The sequence below is a fragment of the Rhea pennata genome, chromosome 3, assembly GCF_028389875.1.
Source record: "Rhea pennata isolate bPtePen1 chromosome 3, bPtePen1.pri, whole genome shotgun sequence".
In the NCBI taxonomy this organism is placed as follows: Eukaryota; Metazoa; Chordata; class Aves; order Rheiformes; family Rheidae; genus Rhea; species Rhea pennata.
The window spans coordinates 74,967,513-74,991,213 of NC_084665.1; the positions used below are offsets into that span (position 1 = coordinate 74,967,513).

At 36.2% G+C, this 23,701-nt stretch overlaps 1 protein-coding gene across 1 annotated transcript in view; it reads right to left on the reverse strand.

Annotated features, from left to right (window-relative positions):
* Positions 1–1,174: 1,174 nt before the first annotated feature.
* RFX6 (regulatory factor X6) overlaps positions 1,175–23,701 on the reverse strand; it is a 38,419-nt gene continuing 15,892 nt past the window's right edge. Inside the window, exons 7-19 of the mRNA XM_062570939.1 lie at positions 19,365–19,472; positions 16,401–16,478; positions 16,194–16,307; positions 13,573–13,622; positions 12,597–12,756; positions 11,538–11,682; positions 10,155–10,264; positions 8,077–8,194; positions 6,869–6,991; positions 5,277–5,486; positions 4,394–4,903; positions 2,529–2,747; positions 1,175–1,341 (exon numbers count right to left, since the gene is read on the reverse strand). Coding sequence (XP_062426923.1) covers positions 1,175–1,341; positions 2,529–2,747; positions 4,394–4,903; positions 5,277–5,486; positions 6,869–6,991; positions 8,077–8,194; positions 10,155–10,264; positions 11,538–11,682; positions 12,597–12,756; positions 13,573–13,622; positions 16,194–16,307; positions 16,401–16,478; positions 19,365–19,472 — 2,112 coding nt within the window. The remainder of the gene's footprint in view (positions 1,342–2,528; positions 2,748–4,393; positions 4,904–5,276; positions 5,487–6,868; positions 6,992–8,076; positions 8,195–10,154; positions 10,265–11,537; positions 11,683–12,596; positions 12,757–13,572; positions 13,623–16,193; positions 16,308–16,400; positions 16,479–19,364; positions 19,473–23,701) is intronic.

The window sequence follows — 23,701 nt, forward strand, 5'->3', positions numbered from 1 at the left end:
TATCAAATAGCTTCAAATAGTTCACGAAACTTGATATAAAGTCAATCTGAATCTGCTATTGGGACCATCTGATTATCTAATAACATCTGTTACTTCATGAATATGTAAAGAGAAGCTAGTTCTGCAAGTCTGTTCTTTTTTCTGTCCACTTTAACATCACTAAGTAAATATTGTTTTGCCTGGCTTCTTTAGATATACATATATATATATATATATGAATGTTTATACACAGAGTATCATGGCATTTGTAAATTTTTTTTATTAAAACAGCTGATCTAAAGTTTGCAAATTTTTTTGATCAACTTTACTGCTTTTAGTCTGAATATACACAGTTGCCCTAAATCCATGAAAGTTAATGCAAATCTTTTTATGGATTTTCACCAGCAATTGGTTTGGGATCATATTAATTTTGAAATTCCATGACATTTTGTGTCATAGTTTCATTTGTTTCAGCTACCAGCTACAATAGCAGGCAACTGAAATTAGTGCGCTTACGATATTTGCTTGTTTTTATTGGTTTTATTTTCAAAGAAAATATTCCCCACAATAGGTTTTATTTGTTTCCTGAGAACTTTCACTTACACAAGCAGGCACTAAACATTTGAAATTGACTTTCAAAGCACAACAGTAAAAAACTTAAGAATTTGGCTTAGTTTCATTTAAAACAGTAAAAATTGACCTTGTAAACATTTCCATAGGAGGTAGGATACATACATTTGACAATCTGTCAAATAAGAGAAAGTAAACAGTGACTCTGCAATCCTAATAAATAATGAGCAACACAGGCATTAAATAAACATTTTTTATACAAAAAGATATATGTGAAAGACTAAAATAGCATTTTTAATAAATTAGGAATAGATGTAATAATTTCTTTACAACTTAGTCATGTTTGCAAGAATCACTGATTCTTTCTGCTCACCCTGAATTTCTGACTGGAAAGCCATATAGTGGTGACAATTCTGAGTGATTCGCAAGTAGTACACAATCTAAATATAGCTTCTTGTGTGTGTATGTGTGGAGAAGTTCTAATAGCTCTAAAACAGCTCCTTTAAAACCTATATGCAATACTCTTCTATCCCACCCACTTAAGTCATCATAACCGTAGTTATCAGGTCCTTAATGTCTGGAATTGAAAAGTAAAAGTTTAAAGCATTGCCATTTTGCTCCCAGTTCAGGTTCCTCCAGCAGCTGCTCCCATGAAGACAGTGTTGATTGGTGGTAAAGACGATACCATATCTCTGCTTGGTGGCGCGTGGGACTCCAGACTTTCTTGGGAAGGGAACTGACCAGATGTTCCATACATACACTGTGAGGAAGCTGTAGTTTGCATGTTTGAAGCTATGAAAACAAAAGGTAATCATCACTGAAAGTTTTCTGTTTAGTACTATGTTAAAATACAATCCACTTTCATATGCTGGAAACCCTTATCTACCAGGTACACCATGTGAAAGACTGAAATTTTAACTTTCCCATACTTTACTCAAATTACCTATACTTTTATAACTTTTCTTCAGTGGCTCCTTACACTATTATGGGATAGCTCAAAACCCATACACCAGTGAACTCTGCTAAAATACAGCTATGGGACTGAAGTTTACAGCCTGCATATGAACCATCTTCAAAAAAATTATCTGAAACTACTGTTTGTTTTCCTCCTCTTTCCATATCTTGCACCATTCTGTTCCATATTCACTGATGGTACCACTACCGCATACAGTCAAGCCTACCACCAGGCACATATCAATATGGAAAATGTAAGTTACCTGACAGGTGCAATTCCTGAGTAGTGTTACTGGCTTGTCTTCCCCCTTTAGCTTCATTTAAAGAACTAAACATTGAGCTCTTGCAAAGCCTTAAGAAGACAAGCAATAACTAATCTTCTGCACAAGTAATAGGAAGAGGTAACCTTATGGAGAAACACCCAAACTATGCCTATTTTACATCTTCCATCCAATACTTAAGACTTTTTTTTTTAGAGTATGAAACCAAACTTGGCTGCCATTTGATTAATACATATACTAAAGTAAACACTTTCAGGTTAGGTCTTTCCCCTAAAATCACTAGGAGCTTTGCCTAATTCACACAGTTGTTGAAGCACAGGACAGGAAGGAACTAGTGCAGTCCACAGGATGAGGTATATCTAATCTATGCCTGACAAAAGGTTCATTTGATTTATTTAAAAGTGAGGATACTTAAGGGATGACAGAGAAACCTAGCCCTCTAGCTCACTTAACAGTTAGAAAGTGCCTCCTAATACTGATTTTCCTGTATTTCAGGCAATTCATAGAAAAAAGATTAGTTCTCTTTATGTGAACAAAGAGTCATTAAACCCATTGTCCTGAAATATTAAAGAAACCACATCATATGATATATCCTAAGAATTTATCTATTTTATCTCTATATTATACCAGGATACTTATCTCTTGCATCTTACGTACTGTATGTGTGAGCTACAATGTAATTCTAAGCACCTGTTAGGATGTTAAAAAGTTCATAGCTCTTTTTCAGTCATTGGCTACACTTACGCATAGGAGTCCGACAGACAATTGAAGAGGAGGACTCTGTATAGTACGAGCCTGTTTGTTTTCTTCCACTCTCATCCAAGATATTAAGTGGATCATGAATATCATTATATGATGGCAGTGATCGAATGCTGCTTACGCTGCTGATCACAGAAACATGTTGATCCACCATTGATCCAAGTCTGTGAGATTCTGGGTAATTTACATTATTTCCATAATAGCCTGTTAACAGGAGAATTGGAAAAAAGAAAGCAGAGTTAAGCTGCTGTTGAAGAGAAGGGGTAAGGTAGGAGTGTGAGGAAGGGCTTTGAATTAGAAAAAACGGTTTACTGATCTGAGTGCTGGTGAACAGCTATATGACTCAGCCCATATTTAACTCCTCTTTTTCAATTCCTCTTTATGCCATGAGGATATTTATTTCCTACTATGCTGCATGACTTAAATTGCTTTAAAGCTAGCAAAGCAATTTGACTTTAAGAGCTCATGAGAGGGAAATGCAAAACAGTGAAGTCAAAACTTCTTGAAATGTACATCCCCTCTGCACACCAGAGGATATAGAATTAAAATTTTCTGTTCCAAATTTGGACAAATAAAAAATCCAAAGTGGCAAACGTTCTTGGTGCAGTCAAGTTCTGGGAATAAAAGCCAGTAAGAATACTAATGCACTGAGAGTACAGATACTATATTTCATACAGCCTCAATTTTAGACTTAAAAACTTAGTTATAGTTCCAGATGCCACCTCTTTTGTCTAAATATGATCAGTTCTCTTGACTGTATACAAATATTTTTAAAAAGAAATTTTAAAAGGCTGGTAGAAAGATGAGTGATTGGATAATGCCATCAAATGCATACATGTATATTCCATTTCAATAGAGCTTGTCATAACCTATGACAACAGGTAATTATTACTGGGTGAGTTCCTTGATAATAAGGCTATTTATGTACACATATAGCATAGCAACATTAAAGTTATGAAGTCATATGCATTGACTGAATCAAAAGAGAGGTAGTAACAAGAGAAAGAAAAGATTCTAAGAGTTCAGTCAAGCCTTCAGAACAGAATTAAATTTCCACTCTAATTTCAGAATCAAATGGTAATGTTGTATTTGGTGGCCAGAGGAGACACCAAGTGGACTCATATCTGCAGTTCAATGCACCCTCCTGAAATGGACAATCAAGGAAAATAAAAATGGAAATAAAATCTATATAGTAGTATATATGTGTGGCATATATACATGAATATGCAGGCAGTACTCCTGCATGTCTTTCCTGAAGAAGAGGAAGGTGCTTTACAAATGTTTCTACAAACTATAGGATACATAGCAATAATTTTACCCATTATATATCTAAAGTAAAACAGCAGCATTTTTATAATTGAAATATGAGAATATATTAGGGCCAAACTTTTAAAATAATGCTAATCCACATTTTTACATGCTTTTTTTTCACCATCCTGACACTATGATTAGAATGGCCAGCTCTCTCCCAGCTTACTCTTCGCAAAAGTAAGCTATTTTATATCAGCTATATTTTACAGTAGATGGTTTGCCGGCTTTTTGAGGGATCACTAAATCATAGCCATTCTCCTTTTGCTTCTATTGCGCAGGACAGGGTGATGATGCCAGAGGAAGGTTAGTGCAGGTACAACAGTAGAATCTGAGGTCAGCTGAAGATTCCTCAGAGGAAAATCAATCCTGAAGTAGCTTGTTAAGCTGTTTTATAATCTATGTGTGTCATCCAAGAAGCAGAAAACACAAAGTTATAAACATGTTTTCCATTGGAAAAAGCAGAGAAAGAATGGTTTACTCTGTCAAGGAAAGAGAAACAGTAAAGAAAAATAAAAAAATATATTAATATATATTAATACCATTGGAAGTGTTAGGGGGATATGATGCTCCTGGACAAGAAGACATTGAGTTGCTCAAGAAATTGAAGCTTCCAGTATTCAGAAACTGCATATTGTGTGTGTCCTGAGTCATGGATGAAGGACCATAGCTGGAAGGGGACCTGGCATTGTACGGAGACACAGCACAACTGTTACTGAAGTAGTCTCTGGAGAACTGCTGTTCATTCAAGGTATTGAATCGACTGTGCTCTGCTCTATGGTGATAAACTCCTGAAGTAGAATGGGCCTGAGTTCTGAACATGGCTTGGTAATTGGAATTGGTTCCATAGTAATTCTGATTAGTTTGTGACAAAGTCTGATAAAGGGGTTCTGAGTAGGAAGAGCATTGTGAATGCGTGGATAACACTGGGCCTACACTTGGAGGTCTCCCAGCCATTGGCCCCTGGTTGATAACACTTCCTCGGCTGACCATAGCTGGTGAAATGGGTGGAGTCATCAAGTGGCCAGTGCTTTGAGAGAGCTCCATCTGACCTGGAATAAATAAACATTAGTTGTGGTCAGCATTCACACTGTAGTACTGCTGAATAGAGTGGATTCTGTTAAGATACTAACCCTCTATATGAATTCTGCGTTATCATTTTAAAGCTTTACAAAGGATATGCATTGCCCCCCCCCCATTTATACAACACAAGTTCTGTAAGCAATGGCTTCTGGCTAAAAAGGTTACCAGTTTTGTTCTCCAGCTTGCAGATTGTCATATTCAGTGGGAAATTCCAGCAGTTACAAGTCTTATGTACTCAAGCTCTTACAGTTCATTCTTTACAGTGGAAGATTATTCCAAGCCAAGAGGTACAAGGATAGTTTTCTCATTGTTAGAGAACGAGAAAGCAGAACAGATACATACCTGTCAACTGCATATTCTCACTGTCTCCCGTGGAGAAGGGGTTCAGACCAGAAGGTACACTGCTAGGTTGGCTAGCTGACAAGGACATGTAGGTTTGCTCTGCTAGACACTCATTTTTGACTGAAGTGTCGCTGGGCAGTGGAGCAGCTTTGTTACGATTTGCTAGGAAGCAAGAGCTTGGTGATGCAGTAAAGGTGGCTTTGCTTGCATCTGGAATAGTAAGTGAAAACTCTTGGTGGCTGTTTTGTGTGTTCATTGCACATAAATTCATCATTAGCGTACAGGCACTACATGAGCTGTCAGTTTTGCTCATATCTTTGATTATTTATTTTAAAAATCCAGTAAAGCCTCCAATTTTTTATGTAGCCAATGAATACAAATATTGTTCTAGTCTTAATCTTTCCAGAGAAGCTGTATGTAACATATTCTCTGACCACAGATCTGTATCACAGAGAATCAGCTCCTTACTGGTCCATCACAGTCGACCAGACCTCTTTCGTTGAAGCGAATGTCAACAGTGAAGTCCATTAAATTGCACTAAGAATGAATCAGGCTTACAACATTTCATCCTAAAGAACTGACAGTGGGAGTTTTAAAATGCTTAAGCTCTATCTATTTATTTTTTTTATTGATATCTAGAAAAAAGTTTTTGTTTTACCCCATACTTCTTCAGTTTTCTGCAGACAATTGATAAAGTCAGTGAAGATTTGCTATTCTTCAGCAGAACCATGACTGCATCTTATGGTTTCAGGTACTTCACTGAAGTGTCTAAGGAGAAGGCAACTGCTACATAGGACAAAGCTTTTCCTGAACACTCAGTTAAAAAAGCACAGCATCTACTTGCAGACAAATTCAGTGCAGGTTTCTTGGTGCAAAAGGCAGGTTTGGAGTAGCAACAACCAAAAAATAAGGCTGATGACAGATATTAATGTTAATCAAAAATAACTCTGAAGAACTCAGAGGAGTTTTACTGGATTTTTAGGAATTAACTTAAACCAAAATTTGATCCAAATCCCAGTTCTTAATCTTCATTCATTTTAAAGCAAAGGACCTGTAATGTATTACTTCAAACTGCCCACCCTGAAGAAGCCTGGTAGCTAGAAAATTTTAAGGAGACTATTTAAAATTCTTTTTGTCTCCCTTCCACATGGTAGTACTTTGCCCAGAGGCTGAATAGGGCTCCAACCCTTCATGGACCTTTGCATGTTGCTAATCTTTAACACATCCTAGTTCAAGGCATAATTGTATATTTCAGCGTTTGTGGAAATAGTGGATTGCCAATTCCTGCTCTCTCTGCTATTTGCACCTCTTTTCACATTGCAGTTTGTGGCCCTTCAGTTGCATCAACACAAGTGTTTGTTGCATCCCAGATCCTTTCCCAGTTCCTAAGGTCATTAGGTGAACTATGTTAGGGAAGTGCAGATGAATGGCTGACTCATAAGCTTTTCTGATGGATTTGACAATATTGTATGTGACTATACCTTCAACAAAAGATAGTTAAGTCTGCTTCTGATTGACAGAAAGTCTGCTTCTGATGCATGTAAATTTCTAAAAATCAAGGAATACATTCAAAAGAACCAAGCTCCAGTTACCTGAATTCTTCATATATTTTTCTAGTAGATTCTGGAGTTCTTGTTCTTTGTCATTGTTGAACTGTGTCTCCATGGCAAGCAGGATGTACTCATCTAGTAGCATGCGGATCAAATGAAAAGAGCCTTTTGGAGGAGAAAGAGAGAGAGTAGCTGAGTTATCTTTGTGACCATCTCTCACCACTCTACAAGAAGCGAGTGAAACAAACAAATAATTGTGGACTTTAAATGACCTGGCAAGACCAACATGGAATAGTGCCTAACTTCTAGCTCTAATCTCTCTTTGCACTGGCCCACCTAGCTCAATTGTTTACTGTCCTGTAGGCTATTTGACCACTAATTACATCAAAGAAAAATACTGATGAAAGTGAGACATGCTTTATACTTGAAGAGGGCACACAGTGCAGCTAGATAAGGCCAAAGTCTGCAAGAATGCCTCTGCTCTATTTCTGTTTGTCTTGTGGTGAATAACCAGACAATAACTAGTGAAGTCTTTGACCTTATTTCAAGGATATATCACATTAAAAATATATCTCTCCTTACAGCCATTTCAAATAGCCTCTGAATTTGTGATAACAGTGTCCCTACAACTACTGTGGTAACTTGAGAAATAATACTGGATTTAAAGTGAACTTCACTTGTTCTAACATTTTATAATTTACAGAATATTCTTTCTGAGATTCCCCCAAATGCAAACATTTCTAAAGATAGCTGTGTGAACCTTAATATTTAAATGTCACAAACAAATGCCCCAGAATTAAGTAACGGTGGTGATCTATCATACTCCTTTTGCTATTATGAAAACATGCAACACAAAAACTTCTCTACAGCAGTAATTTTTTATCAATCTGATTCACACATAGAATAATTTAGATTTTCTGTCTCATACACTGAGATACGTAATTATGGTTTCATTGCTATATCAAAATAAGCATAGCTTCTAGCTCTTAAATGGCAAAGCACTAGAGAAACAGCAAATCAGAAGGAAAAACACCTTTGGAAAATTAACATGTAACACAGACCGCCAACAAACTACTGATAGCATCTTCTTTGAAGCATTGGTTTGAAAAGCACATTACACAATATTTGTGGCTTTGATCAAAGAATCTTTAGAATCAGACAGATTCCTCTACTGAGGAAATGGTGGAAAAGTGGGATTAGTGCCAGCACATGTGCACAAAGTAGGAAGGTTTTTATGAAGCCCAGAGTACCAAAACTTGATGCGTTGTTTAGGGTGAGGTTATGCATCACTCGAGCACCAAAAAAACTCCATTTGAGAAGGAAGTCTTGAGCTCTCTTCTTTAATGACCTCCCATTTTGCTTGCTTGCCTAAAAGGGAGAAGTAGTAAAATTCTGTAAGCATAATAACTTGTTTTCAGTACACAGAACAGATGTCCTTCAAGTGATAAAGAGGAGAAGCGTTCACTTCTTCCAGTGCAACCAAGGTAGAGCTCTGAACACATATCTGATGAAGCAAACTGCTTACCACTTGAGCTCTGCAGTGCCCTGATGATGTTTAAATTAGTTCATGTTCTAGTCTTAAAGATGTCAGATTTTCTGAAAATATACATCTGTACAGTGAGAAACAAAAAAAACCCTTGACACTGTGTTATTCCACATAAATAAGGAGCAGGGATTAGTTTCCATACCTCAATGTAATCTGCATAATACTTGCCAGACTCTTTCTCTTAAAAAATGGTATGTTTGCTATTGTAACACTGAGGCTTTTAATACTGCTCACTTCATACCGTAACTTTACTCTGGCAGTTGGTTGTTTTCTCAAATAGCAAGCAGAAACAAGCTGTTGTGCAAGTTTGACAGTAACCGCATTTTAGCATGAACAGAAGGTAGAGAGCAATGGAGGGATTACATGTTCTGTAAATGATTAGCTCCTACTTAGCTGATCTGGACTGATATCAGGACTTCTTGGCATTTTGTACCCCTAACCATGGGAAAAACAGTGTTCAAAGCCATAGCTGTTAGCTTTAATGCAGTATTACACCGTAGATGCTGAATGTGAGAGTGATTTACCTTTTCTGAGGGGCTTGTTTATCAGGAATTGCCTTTTAAAATCGTAGAATCAGTTTTAGACCATAACCATTCAGTTCTACCATGAGCTGGGATTGCTCAGCTTCTGTTAAATCAGTAGGAGTTTTGTGTCTGAGCAAGTGCGACTCACTTTGGCTCTACTGCCCTGATTCAGCAAAGCACCTCATTGTGTTACTCACACGTGACAGTAAACGTTAGTAAGCCCAGAGGGCTTTAGAAACAAAGGAATTATCACCGTCTCCATTTAAAGTTGGGAAAATAGAGGTGAATACAGGGAAAATGACATGCCTATGGTTATTTTGTAACTGGCAGAGCCACTTTTCCATGAGTAGATCAAAGCTAACAGCACTGCCTCTCTTACACTGGTTTATATCAAGGTGTTCCTTAAAATGATGGGAGACATCCCATAATTACATCAATGGTACATCAGTGCATTTCCAAACAAGACAAAACCTTGATGAGAAGACCTGTGTTCAAAGCTTCTGGAAAACAACACCACACAAAACATTTCTTTCTGCTAGTTTTCATTCATCAGAATCATAAACCAGGTTAACGTATCTTTCTCAGAAATCTGAGCACAGATGTGAAGGGAAATGGGAGGTCTACATCTATCTTATTTTGTTCTGAACTATAGTGTAATAACTCTAGCATAACTACATGCATACAAAATACTTGTGATTATAAAACATCTTATAAATCAGGAAATACAAAGTTCCCCCCCCACCACCAAACACTTTATAAAAATAAAAGACGATATCTTCCATGCTAGCCTGTAGAAATCCTTCTGCAGGTTAGCTACTTCTGAAGCATTCTGCTACATTAATCTACACCACATGCATCACCATCAAAATAATACATAACAAATTACATATTCTTCTCTAAGGAACAACTCTTGCTCACCTTACTCACCGGGCAATCACTCTATAATTCTGCATGCACAGATAGTGATGGATGGGTGGATTTCTCTTTCATGTACAGTTTCACAGCAGAGTTAATTTTAATGTCTTAGTTAAGATACTGCTTAGTTTTTCACACACATAAGACTGTTCAACAGCACTTGACATGGGATTAATTAGAACTAATCTAGTTGGAACCTTTCACACTAAATGAAGAACTCCCCGTTTACAACAGGGAGATGGGAGCAGAGATGAGAATCCCATGTGGAAAGTCAATGGGACTGCATCCATGAGTAAGGGGAGTAGGATTTGGTCCTGAATCAGGCAGAACATTTGAAAGGTACCTTAATAACTCTTTGCTCAACCACAGTATCCAACCATTCAATAAATGATTCCACAGTGGCATTCTTCTTTAGAAGATCCTTCAGTTCTTGAAACACTGTAATAGAGTCATCTACCATGTAAAAAGGAAAACATATCATTGCACACTATTCTGAATGTGAGAAAAAGCCACTCACCAGCCATATGATAATATTGTAGCATGGAAAGGAAAGGCAAAGGATTAGAGCAGTGAAGAAACTCAGCAAAGTAAGCAGACAAATTCATCACACACAAATTTTAATTACTTTAATATTACAATTCTGCAGGCTGTAAGACAATGAAATTTTATAAGAAAATAAAAGCAGAAAGAAAATCTGATGTTCTCCCTCTTGAGATTCAACTTTGGAATCCTGTCTATTACCAAGGTTAGTAGAACAGTTTTATCTGTTATATGGCAGAAATAGGTGACCTGTATACTGCCTTAGGTTTTCCTTATGCGTTCCCGGGTTCTCAAAATATAATGTAAAACTAAACTACTAATATTTCCTATCTTCTAGAAAATGCCAGGTTAATGGCACTTTTTTCTCTTGCCTTTTTTCTTTTTAACCAGTATGAAAGACAAGAAAGAACAAAATAGAAAACAATTACAAGGAATAAAAGAAAAGCACAACTCAAGTGAAAATGTGAACAGAATTGCAGCCATTGTTTAAAAGAACAAATTTTCATGATCAAAGTAACAACATTTAACAGAGAACAAGTTGCTGTTGCTCTCCTTTCAGCTCTCCAAACTGTGCTCAACATGCTTCCTATGACAAAAGTTACCTTTTTAACAAAAATGGCTAAACCTTACTTTTCAACAACAGGTATGTATAGGGACATATAAAAAAAATAAAACCTCCAGAATCTGTAGTTTGCTCCATTCTCTCTTCTGTTTATGAAAAGAGCTATTACATCACATTGAAAATTACTTATTTTTTAAAGATCAACTTTCAGTCAACAAATCTTTATATACAAAAAAACTATCTCAAATATCCATTAAACTAAGCCATAATTACATATGCTTTTTGAGATTTTTTTCAAGAGTTGATCAGTGCTAATATCTCCATATCTAAGGAAAAATTTTAAAAAGGATTTTATTAAAATCAGTAGCTGAAATGCAGATAATTTTTTTCAACAATCATCCAAAAGTCATCCAGCTGGGATGATCAGTACAAGTTTCTATTCTTGTAGGATGTGCTGGGGCCAGGAGTTGGTTTTCTTAAACTACTGAAGGTAACAGTGCGCTAGATTAGAGAATGTAGTGCCTGTGTCTGTCTTTCCTCAGTCCATCTCCAAGCAGACTAGTGAGGAATGGGATGAAAGACTGAATTTCTTTTAATATAACAAATATATCATCAGGGACTTACATTCAGTGTAGACTTCCCCATCAGAGTCTGTGCTGCCCGAGACTGCAAGGAGTGCCTGAGAGCCAATACTATTCAAATCTACCTTCTCAATATCAGACACCATGGAATTCACCACATGCTGATCAAAAAGGGCTGGCCTGGCAATCTGTAAGAGAAGGTAAGATAAAATGCTAAGACTCACATCGTGGGACCAAATGAATAACTCGTAGGAGAAGAACTGTATGGTACTTAATTTTCTTCTCGCAACATGTTGTCTCACAGATCAGATGAGGCAATGTTTCCCTTCCATTATATTTCTAATAAATTTCTAATGATCATTTCACAATGTCATCCATATGCTACTGCTGTCTTAATTTTTATGAAAGGGAAAACTAAATCAAGATGAATTATACAATACACCTACAGTTTTTCATGAGTGCTATCCCTGAGCGCAAGATGTTAGCATATAAGCTCCCAGAAAGGCAATGTATCCTTTTGTATAATCTACCAAAAACAATAATATGGAAGTATCTCCTAATTGCAGGCACCTGTTTCCTGTCAACACAGCATTGGAGTCCTCAGTTGCCTATCACTCTCATGTACTCACTTCAGTTAAACTCAGGAAGAAATAAACTCACTGAATGTGACATAAAGGATACCACGGACAAGATAGCGAACCTTTGTCAGCCAAGGAGGTTCATTTGATATTTTCCTCCTTGGGACTAAACAAATACCCACATATCATTTCTCTTCATCATCTGATTGCCAGAAGTTCTTGCAGAGAGAAGTTCTAAAGAATATCAGAGTGTTTTTAATTTTAAAGGTGTCATATTTATAATCCCTATGACAGTAGTTCATTATAAGTATGGTCTTCTTTTCTACTACAAAATTTTGAAATTCAAAATGTTTTGATCAGATTCATTTATGATCTCTTCCTTCTTGCACGGTGAAAACTGCAAGATCTAAGTCTTCCATAGCTGAAACTGAGCCTTTAAAAAAATAATGCATTATATCTTATGACCAGAGATGTACCAAGTTTAGTTTACAACTTTTTTTGATGTATAGGCCAATTCTGCTCACCTGGGCTAGGTGTAAGAATGATGTCTGTCTTTTCAAGGAAGAAACAAATCTTCGTGCAATAGGCAGCTTCTTATCTGTCAGGATTTCTGGTAGATTTTCCAGAGAGGAAACAACCCATTGTTCCCAATTTTTTGCAAAATTTCTTATATCTGCCAATAAACTGCAGTAAAAAATGTGTTTTAAGAAACATAAATGAATATTGTATTGCATTAGTTTACATAATTGAGTTTCAGTCTATGATCCAGGGACTCCTGGGCAGATCTGTGGTTTATTCCTCAGGTGTCCCCCAAAGGAAACAGGAAATATTGACCTATCATCAGAAGGCTAAAATTGACTATATGTTGATCTGTACTTCCTCTGGAAAAAGGGAGCAATCTGCCAATTGAAATAGGTTGAAATCCACCAGCTTTAAGAATAAACTGTAATAAATCCAAGAACCGTTAGAGATACCTAAAGCACAAGGCCTTAGACACAAAAATCCAAACAATATGCCCTCCGAGGGAAAGGAAGAGTGAGAAGATTCAGAGATTAAAAAAAAATCCTGTTCATAACATTTTGTTGGAAAAAATGCTTATATATTTTGGTGATGCATAAGATACAAATCTCAACAGTATTCTGAAAAAAACAGATAAAAATTATTTTTTCCTTGAACAACAGGAGTATATTTGTTTCTTTTTCGATTACCTAGGGTTTTAGTGTGAAAAAAACCCTAATTCAAGATAACCAATAAGCCAGTCAAATCAGATACTGGAATACTGTGGAATATTTTAAGGCCATTCTACTTCTATAGCTGTCTTCAGAACTAATGGTATTTTGCCATGCTTACTCTAGTGTTCTAAAAATTAAGATAAATACTGCGAGAAAAATTCTCTAGGATTTATATTATCTGAAGCAATACCTGTTGTTTGCTCTGTATTTTCCTGGAACATGCCTAACATTCAGAATGTAGCATTATTATTAAGTGTCAAATACCTACCTTTCTGGCATTTCTTGCATAGTTGCAGGGATAAGTACATCTGTAAGAACCTTCAAAAATGAAACAGAAAATGTTATCAGGCTTCCATTGTCCATTTACTCATTCATGCCTGCCTTGTCTACTTAGACAGAAAAGTGATGAGGACAGGGAATTTATATAGAATAAAGCCATTCAGCCTATTGTCTAGATATTTATGTACCTAGATATCTCACTTCCCTGTAAGACATGAACACATTTCCTATACATAATATATTCTTCCTTGCAGCATGCCTCTAAAACAAGAAAGTGTCTTGTAATAGATAAATCATTAGAAGCGAGGTGCTTAAACACTTTGACTTCCCTAGCACCACACAGAATTTCAGTGAAGCAGAAACTCAAGCATCTCCCAGGTCCTTGGAGTGCTACCTGACTCTTCTTTCTGCCATGTTGTGCACGTGGCACTGATGTGCTCAGGGTTTAGAAAAAATCCTCTGTAGTTATATACTGTGTGAGATTGCTTTGACAAAACTCTGCTAACTTTCATGCCTTCTGGGGGATTCTACCACAGACAGGAAAGTTAGGTAAATTTTGACTTTGTTAGATACCATATATCCAAAAATTCTGTTTGTTTCCACTCATAATGTGAATGATTTGACAACACGGTATTTCTCTGGCATCTGTGCAGCCAAGAACGTGTAATACAATTAGAAGTGAGAAATGATGAAAAAGCCAGAGAAAAGACACAATAGTATATTTACGAACTTTTAAGAAATTCTGCCTTATCAAATTTCTTATTAAGCGCTCCTGTAGTATTTCTTCTTCTTTTGTCATATTAAATATTTATTACAAATAAAGTTAATATTGGATCTATTGTGAAAGCAAGTTTAGTGCAGAAAAGCCTCATAAACTCAAGGTACAGTACAACCTATAAAAGTAAATGAGGCTTAATGTCTCAACTAGGCTAAACACCTTTACCTCACACTGCTAACTAAAATATCTCTTCTTACTTTACAGCTTGATATGCTTCTGAGAAATACTTATTTTCTTCCTCTGTGGACTTTTGCTCTGCTTTTGTAAAGCGCTGCAAATTCATGACAATAAGACACTCAGTGCCAAACTGCCCCAAGTCTCCACCTTTAACTGATTTATGTTTGCTACTATGCCTAGTTATTTCCTCTCATCAATATGTAGTTGTGAAACATATCAGAGAGGGGATGACAGTCCTTTCTATTTATATGGCATATCTTATCAGAGGAGCTCAAACTACTTTGCAACTATAATTATTATTAATTATGTTTATTATATATTATATAATATATATAATACTCTACATTACTATTTAATTATATTTTGTTATTAATAATAATTAATTATTTACTCAGATTTTCCAAATAAAAAACTCAGGAAATGTTGATGGCATTTATTTCCTAAATTTATTTATTCTCCAATTCTCTATTCCTGAATTCTGACCTTGCAGTCTCCTCAGCTTTACTGATATGACTATTTGTGTGATCATACCGTGAACTGGTTCAAAGAGCTGACAAGGCATAAAAAGCCTGCAAAACAACTGTTTCTCAGATTTTTTTCTTTAACTATACTAGTTCAGAGTATAGCCCAATAAACAGTTTTGCTGGTACATCTCAGGCTATAGGAACAGAAGTGAAGGGTAGAATGCAGGACAGGCAGGAATGTCTTAAGTCAGTACTGTTCCAGCTCTCTGTAACAAGAAACCACGGGCTGACATAACCTGTGAGTAGCAGACTCACATGTGGAGGAGTGAGACTAGATGCCTAATTCTGAACAGATAGCTCTTCTACAGATTTAGCAATTTCAATTAAAGAGACTTTCAAAAAAATCCTAAAATACTTGTCATACATACCTTGTTAGAACATAGAATTTGATAAAAATACAGTAAGTTGTACTAGTCAGTGTTTTTATCCCGGCAGATCTTTATCCATACCTAAATACATATACATACTGCAATGTTTGCTGACATAACCATGTTATTTAGCCTTTCAAGAGGAGTTGTGTAAGTAAAAAGTCCTGACCAGTTTTAAGAAAAGGCTTGATTAGTTTATGAAAGATGTTTTATGACAAGGTTGACGGCAACACCAGGGACATTATTGCATGACTGATGTGGTCCTTTCAAAATCTTCTTTCCTCTACTTTACATATGACATTGCAATAACTTGGCCTTATTCTAACAAAATGGGTTCTTTAGCAGATGTAGATGAAATACCTTGCTGAACTGCCGAAAGGACTCTTTTTGCTGGTTGAAATTGCAATGCATCTTTCAATTAATAAAAGAAAAAAAAGGCTTCAGTTTTCATTTTGGCTTAACTCAGCCAGCCTTGCCAGTGAAGCTCATGAGTGTTTCCATTAGTAGAATCCAACCGGGACAGGATTTCCCCATTAGTGAGCTACCTGTAGTCACAGATCAACTATGCAGCAGCGCTGGGACTAAAGTTCTTTGACATATGCCATTTTTAGGCTCTTGATTTCAACAGAATTCTTGCTGATTTACACAATGAGAGGCAGAAAACAGTCATGAGGTCCTGCTATTCTAATCTCAACACTGTTTTTACATAAACAAAATCTATAATGTGTGTAAGATTATTCATTTAACAAAATACTTAACTCACCTTATACAGTATTGAATCACAAACACAGAAGATGTCAATGATGATGGGATTTTCAAGCAGAGGAAGAAGATGGTCAGGCATTCCTTGCCAGAAATGTAATAAAAAATGCTGAATCTAAAGGGGTAAGAACCAAAACCATGGACATAAATGATGCTTTCTTGGCTTCCTGTGCATATATACCAAGAATGCGTATTCAAAAAACCTTACCTCTTCAAAGTTCCCATTAATTGCATTGTCAAGGACACACTGACAGTGTGTTTTGTACATCATGATAAGAGTATCTACCTATTTTGGAAGAAAGAAAGATTAAACAGTTTCTTAGTTCTCTCCTTTACTGCTATAGTGATCTAAGTTTCTGCTTTCTGTAGTTACTATTTAAATAAAAACTGTATTGCAATGCATATTTAAGTGTGTTTCTATATCCAGAGGTAATAGGTGACTCATCTCTGGTTTTTATCACCATCTTTAAGTCTCAGTGCTTTATTAGATGCTGTATATATTGCGAAAATGTGAATATCAAAGCAAGGCAGAAGCTAGATTAGCCAGCCAGATTCATATTTCCGAAGCTAGAATTAATCCCAAAGAGTAGTGCAAGTTAATGATTAGGTTACCACAGGCGTCTATGAGTGTTCTGAAACATCATCTAGTTGGACAAATGAGAAAATAGCTGCCAGTCATTTGGTCAAAGTTTAATCACTGCCTTACAAGAACTGAGCTTTACAAAGCAGAACTCCCTTTCATCTCATCAAGCTAATTTGTCTCAGTAGAGTGTTCCTTTACTTTAATAACTATACAGAGGTATTACAAGAGTTTGTAAAAAAATGGTTGTAAATTGTAACAAGATTTTTTTAAAAAATATTCCAGAGGAAGAAAGCTGTACACTAGGAAAACCTGTCTCATGATCCAGAAGCACAGAAAGTTTGTTATGGCTTGTGAACTTTTCAGTAAACCAACACAAGATTTTTATGAACCTAGTGCAACCTTATTTCAATAGAATTCTTACTAGATTTAGTCTATAGACTTCTTTGGAAATGGTCCTTGCTGATTGTCACAGAGCTGCTTCTGTAACTATATATTTTTGAAAAACAGTATGTGGAAGGGTAAAATTCAAAAATATTTTAAAAGTTTCTTTTTTGGAAAGGGTTGATTGAAAATTAAAGTTTGGGTAAATATTCCTCAGAAACTGAACATGTAACAATTATCAATCTATTTTAGTGCAGACTGATATATACATGCAATCTCCAGCTTCCTTTACTTTAAAGACCAGGAAAGGTAATTTCAGCTTTGTTCTCTATTAGAGCTGTAAAAATTTTCATAATCATCATATTGTTTTGAATGCATCTTAGTTTCCAAGAGTGAAACTGTGATACATCTGCTTATAAAACTCTGACAAAACATCCAAATCCGAACATGAAGCTGCTGAATAGATCTGAATAAGTTATGAGGCAACATAGACAGGTGCTTAGAGAGGAAGACTGACAAATACTGCAAATAGCTGTTACACTGTTTAGGTTGTCCCATGGCTCTAGAGAGCCTGCCTGGCCGCCACTGAGAGAAGGTTTGATGTGTGGACAGCTCTTATGGGGCTTACAGAGGAGGTTGATGGGACTGTTGCACAGATGATGAAATAACTAAATAAAGACATGAGTGTGGACTACAGGAAAGAGTTCTAATTCTGTTGGCTAGATAAGCTGCGGGGAAAGACAAAAGGAAAGAAAACATGGAATAAGAAAAAAGAATAAGAAAAAAAAAAGTAGCAAGAAAAGAAAGAGAGGAAGACACACACAGAGAAACTCCAATCTCTTCCCAGTCTCCTCATAACTCCAGGAGTCTGTCCCTAGACAGAGGCACTCCCAAAGTCCTGGTGGGCCCTCCCATCTCTTTCCCCAGCATCAGAAAAAATTATATGTTGCTGACTCAAGAATGAAGAGAAAATGAGTTGCCTCTTTCTTCATTGCTGAAGTGGTAAAATTCAGTTTTGGTTACACTGCTCTTTTGAGTCTACATGGAACCCGTAATGTTCTTCAGACTTAAATGTTAACAGAATGTTGAATATATGAGAGAGATCTATTCATGCCCAGCAATTTACTAAGGGGCACTATAACAGCAGGTGATGCACATCGCTGAGTACACCTGTTCTTTGGCTTTCTTTAGGACCTGTAAGATTTGCTGTTAAGATTTGTGCACTACAGTTGGCTTCTTTTTGTTTAGCTTTTCACAATAGGAATCCTAGTCTTCACTACTTTTGCAGAGCAAACCTAAGACGAAGGGCTCATAAAAAAAATAATAAAAAAAAACATTTTAGCATTAGAGCAACAGATCTAAGCAGAGCCAATACCATAACCCATATTGGAGACTAAACTGGAGAGTTCACAATTTGCACCAAAAAGATATCTAGCACAGCTCAAGGATGTAGCAGCCTGAAGACCTGTAAAGGGATCAGAAACATAACACAGACATAACACACAGGCAAGTAGTCAAAGACACAACACATACACCAGCAGTACTTTTAGCTGAACAGCTAAACTTGGGATGAGCAATATTGTGTATTGTGAAATACAATCTAACAGGATACATCATGTGTCAATATATGTCTTATGGTACTGTTCTGTTTTTTGATGACTGATACACAAAATTGAACATGTGCTGTCAATATTATTCTTGAATATATACTCCACAATACCCCTCTTAAATAATATCCAAGCTAAATGATATTTGTTGAAGAAACTGATAACTAATTTTAAAGAAACCATATATTCAGATTTTCCCTCTCTTTTTAGACAACTAATGAATGAGAGTCAAATTCATCTGATCATGTGTTGTGAATTATATGCTCCAATCTAATCAGAACAAAATTTACCTTAAATCCAAAGGCATTCGGAATGAATACAGCTCTCAGCTATTTGTTTGTTTTGCTCTCCCCGTCTTACATACCATCAGTTTGTAAAATGCTAGGTCAGTTAATAGGTAAATAATTCAATCACCTTTCCAGTGGAGAGCCAGTTAATCGGTGTTAGTAAAGGTTTGCCCCCCTCTATAAATCAGTCACCTCTGTTTGATTGTGGACATTTCTGGCTCTTTCATGTCAATACCTCAAAGGCTAAGATATGAAGAAACATTCTGTAGCAATTTTTGATCTGAAAGTCAGAACAGAAATAGCTCACATTTTACCTTGTCTTTAGAAATGCACCCCTGAAGCAAAAGGTGTTGAGCACTTGGAAACTCTGGAAGGAGAGTTCCAGTTTTGGAACTCAGAGAATATTTCCGAGTGAAACCACCCTGAAATGTGAGGGGAAAAACAGTAACATTGAAATGACTAATATAGATTTAACTGAAAACAACAATGATCCACACTAAAGTGGTATTTTATCTCATGAGACTTTCAAAGCTCCAAAATACTTACATTCAGATAATCCTTCCAAAATATTGATACTTATATCCAGATCTGGATTCCAGCTCCAAAAGGTAGTTAGATATGTGCCTAGATCTAAACTCCATCAAATACTGTTTTCAGAATGATGCAACCCTTAAGCCAAATGACTTCATGGAATTCTTCTAGCTTCAAATTTAGTTTGTGTTAAAAAATAAAGCAGAATATAATCAGTTGCCCTCCTCTACAGTATGGATTGTGATATCATTCTTACGACAACCTTAAGTTTTAGTTAATCTGTATCTTTCTAGTGCAAGGATTTAGAACACTGGTGATACCATTACTCTCTCCTGCTCTCTTCTTGCTCTAATAGCACTACAGTAGAAAATTCTGCTGCTTTACTACAGCAACCACTATTCTAATTTACCATAAGATTAGGTAATATTTTATGTCATTAGGGGTGTGATGGTATGTAGGGTCTGTGGACACTTCTGGACTATGTATTTATTATGTAGTTGTCTGTGATTGTGGAAGACTTGACATGAAGCCCCAGAAAATCTTGAGTCCTCTGTTCCTATGATCTACTGTATTGAAATGGAGGTACATATAAACAAATGTTCCAAGAGCTTTGTAGAAAAAAGAAAGGATATTGAGTTGCATGCCTACCTGGGGCACGCCACTGATTCTAGCTGTCTCCCTCCTACTCTCCTGAAATGACTGGGAGTTTGGTCATTCACCTCAGAGAGACTAGGCTTGTTTCTGTGAACGTTTTTAGAGCATTTTGCTTTTGTTCATAAGTGCAGGATAAAACTATGAGTTTCTAGCAGCTCATTTCAATGTTAGGAACCTATCTGTCTGCAGAGGATGCAAGTCTAATACACTTGATTCCACAGATGTGAATTAAACTCTGTTCCATGCTTGGTTGGATCTACACAATACAGTCCTGTACAGCAATTTAGTCCTGGAAGGAGGAAATGCAGTTCCAGGGGAAGTTACAGGAAGGGAATGCATAATTTTGCCAAGATGCTAGAGCTAACTCTTTAACAACAAAAGAGGGAAGTAAAACAGAAACAGTGTTTACTAACAATATGGTTTCAATATTGCATTTCAGTAAAGGATGGTATTCCCAGAGGTTGTGTGTTCTCTAGCTACTTTGTTGATGCACTGTCAACACTGACTCCAAGCTAATACAAATTCCTCCTGAATTATACTAAATCCCGCTGATCTGAGTATTCCTGCAGTTCTTAAGAGTTTGTCTCTTAAACCTCTTTGGCTTGTGACATCTGAAATACCAAAGACAAATCTCATACTAGTTACAGACTGAAAAAAGGTCTTGAAGAAGGATTAAGATGCTAGCCTTTGGAGAAATGAGACTTGCAAAGTATGAAATAACAGTGATCTTGTAGGTATGGATGCATACCATGCAGCAAAATATGGTAAATCCACTATAGATATAGACTCCTAATTTATTATTTTTGCAAAGACTTGGCTTAGCCTACTTTTCTGCAAAGCTGAACAGTAACATTCTGTAATGATATAATATTACTATGCTTATATTTATAGTGCACATCACATTACACTTAGTACATTCTAAAATGATATAATTACGATGAAACTTTCTATCCTCCAGGGAAACAGTAAAATCTGTATTATGCTGCTGTTCTTACTGACTGAATTATGCATATTCCCATAGCTTTGCATTCAAACCTAGAGAAGACTATTTGACTAAAACCCTTTGTTCCATTTTAGCCCACACAGTCCTCATTTGAATGCAGTGCAGACAGCTTTGAGCAGGTCTTCTGTATATTCCTGCAGCAAATCCACTACCACTGCATAGATTTTCCTTTCACTAGTGGATGGAATTCATGACTATGCACTAGAAATTTAAACAGTACTTGAAGTTGCTTTTTTATATCCCTTTGCATACAGTCAGATTTCACTGAGGTCAGAATAAAAGTATAGATAAATATAGTGCAAAAGGGAGTATTTTCTTATAAAAGTTGATTCACCAAGTGGAGGTGAGTTTCTCAGACTTTGAATTCAGAAAATAACAGCTGTAGCTGGCTTGTTCATCATATATATCCTTGATTTTTAAAGGGTGATGTGTCTGCCAAAACACACAGCAAAGAATGAAAACATATATTATGCAAACAACACTTTGCCTACACTATTTACTATTCAAATACATAAAAAGCCCTAAGTCAAAGAAATGATAGAAATTTAGAGACATTAATACATCTTTGCGACAATATTTCTGCAATTTTACATTTGTCTATTCGTATCAGGAGTTTCTTTTTTTTTTTTTTTTTTTTCTTAACAACAGGAGTAATCTGGATGGCTTCATTATGCAATTACCCATGAAATATATTAAAAGCTCTGATTAAAAGGAATTAGTTCATTTAAAAGAAGGCAGTGTTGGTGGTGGGAGGTTTAAGAAAAGATCATTTGCAGTGTTTTTCAGCTTGCTAATGGACTTATATGACTGTCCCTCAGTTCTAGGTTTAATATTTTAACCCACTACCTCTTGCCCTTTCAATTTAATGCCATCTGTTTCTAATGGCCATTTAACATTAAGATAATGACACTAATATTATCTGCCTAATTAACCATGCAGACTCTAATGGTGCACTAACTGGTTTAGATAAAAGAATTTGCTGCTATCTCCCCCTACAGAGAGAATACTAAAAAACGTGATAAAACATACCAGAAGTAAACAGTGTCCCTGGCACTCAATAAGTGTTCATTCAAATGCCATTTACTCAGTATATTTAGACAATCACTGCTTTAACATCTTTTCAATGTCTTTACGTTTCTACTGAGAATTACACCTTATGCAATCATTGTAAATCTTTGTGGAATAACTAATTATATATACGTTCAAGCAAGTGAATAATGATATATCATCTCTTCACTTTAGTAGAAACTTTGAATAAACCAAAATTGTTAAAATTCAATTTTGATCATTAAAGCCAGTTTTTATTTTAAGACCTGCCTGAATAATTTCAGACAAGACAGAGCTAGGCAATACAAACCTCACATTGCTGTATCCTTTCCCACTTATTTCCACTGACATCTCTGGGATTCTCTTTTTTAGGAGGGCCCAGATATTGAATTCTGGGGCAGAAACAAGACAGATAAAAGGGAATACCACATTTGAGATGGAAGTAAAGTGTACATTCACTTAAGTCAAGGGAACTAGAAATTTCCCATCCCCAAACGCTTAAAGAACGAATGCTATAATATTGCTCATGAATCTTTGAATATATTGGGGATATCCCAAAGCACAGCACTATCTTTTTATGATAAGACAACTGATTATCTGGACAGGGCAATTGCAGTGGATTTAATCTATCTGAACCTCAGTAAAACACCTGATGTGGTGTCACCACGGGAAATGATTAGTTATGCTGGTGAGAATGGGGATTAGTACAAGAATGTAAAATGTTTAAGGAACTGGCTCCAGCTGAAATGATAACAAGTTGTGTTGACAAGGAAACTACTGTGTTGAAAAGGGATTGGACTGAAGATTCTCAAAGATCAAACCTGAGTCTGTCTTACTGAGAATTTCATAGATGACATTGGCTGACCTGTGTTAATGAAATCATCAGTAAAGAGGAAGACCAAGAGGTCATGCAGAAATATCTGGATAGTTCTGAGACAGTGGTAATAAAGGGGATGAAAATCAATAGCACAAAGCTGCACTCCCAAGGAGCAATAAGAATTTCTGCTATCAGCTAGGAATTGCTTATCTGGAACTGAAAAGGAAGGAGAAAGACCTGCTGTGTATCAGCTGATCACAAAAGCTATATTTAGTCGGGTAAATTAAATGGCATCAGGAAACATTCCCAGGAAATGAAATGCTATTATTTAGAATGGGTCTTGACAAGCTTTTGGCTGATGCCAGTTAGAAGTCAACCAAACAACTACTGGTCACACTTCAACAGTTACTGCGTGCCAGGGACTTTCCTCCCTGGCAACGTAGTTTAGACGTGCCTATCTTGTTATATAAGATTAGAGTGTTTAATACAATGGCTTCAGGCTACTCCATGATGGTTGAACTCTAATGTCAAAAAACAATCCCAGCAGCAATCTTTAACCCTCCATCTAGTAGTACAAAAATTCATAATTTTCTAGTGTA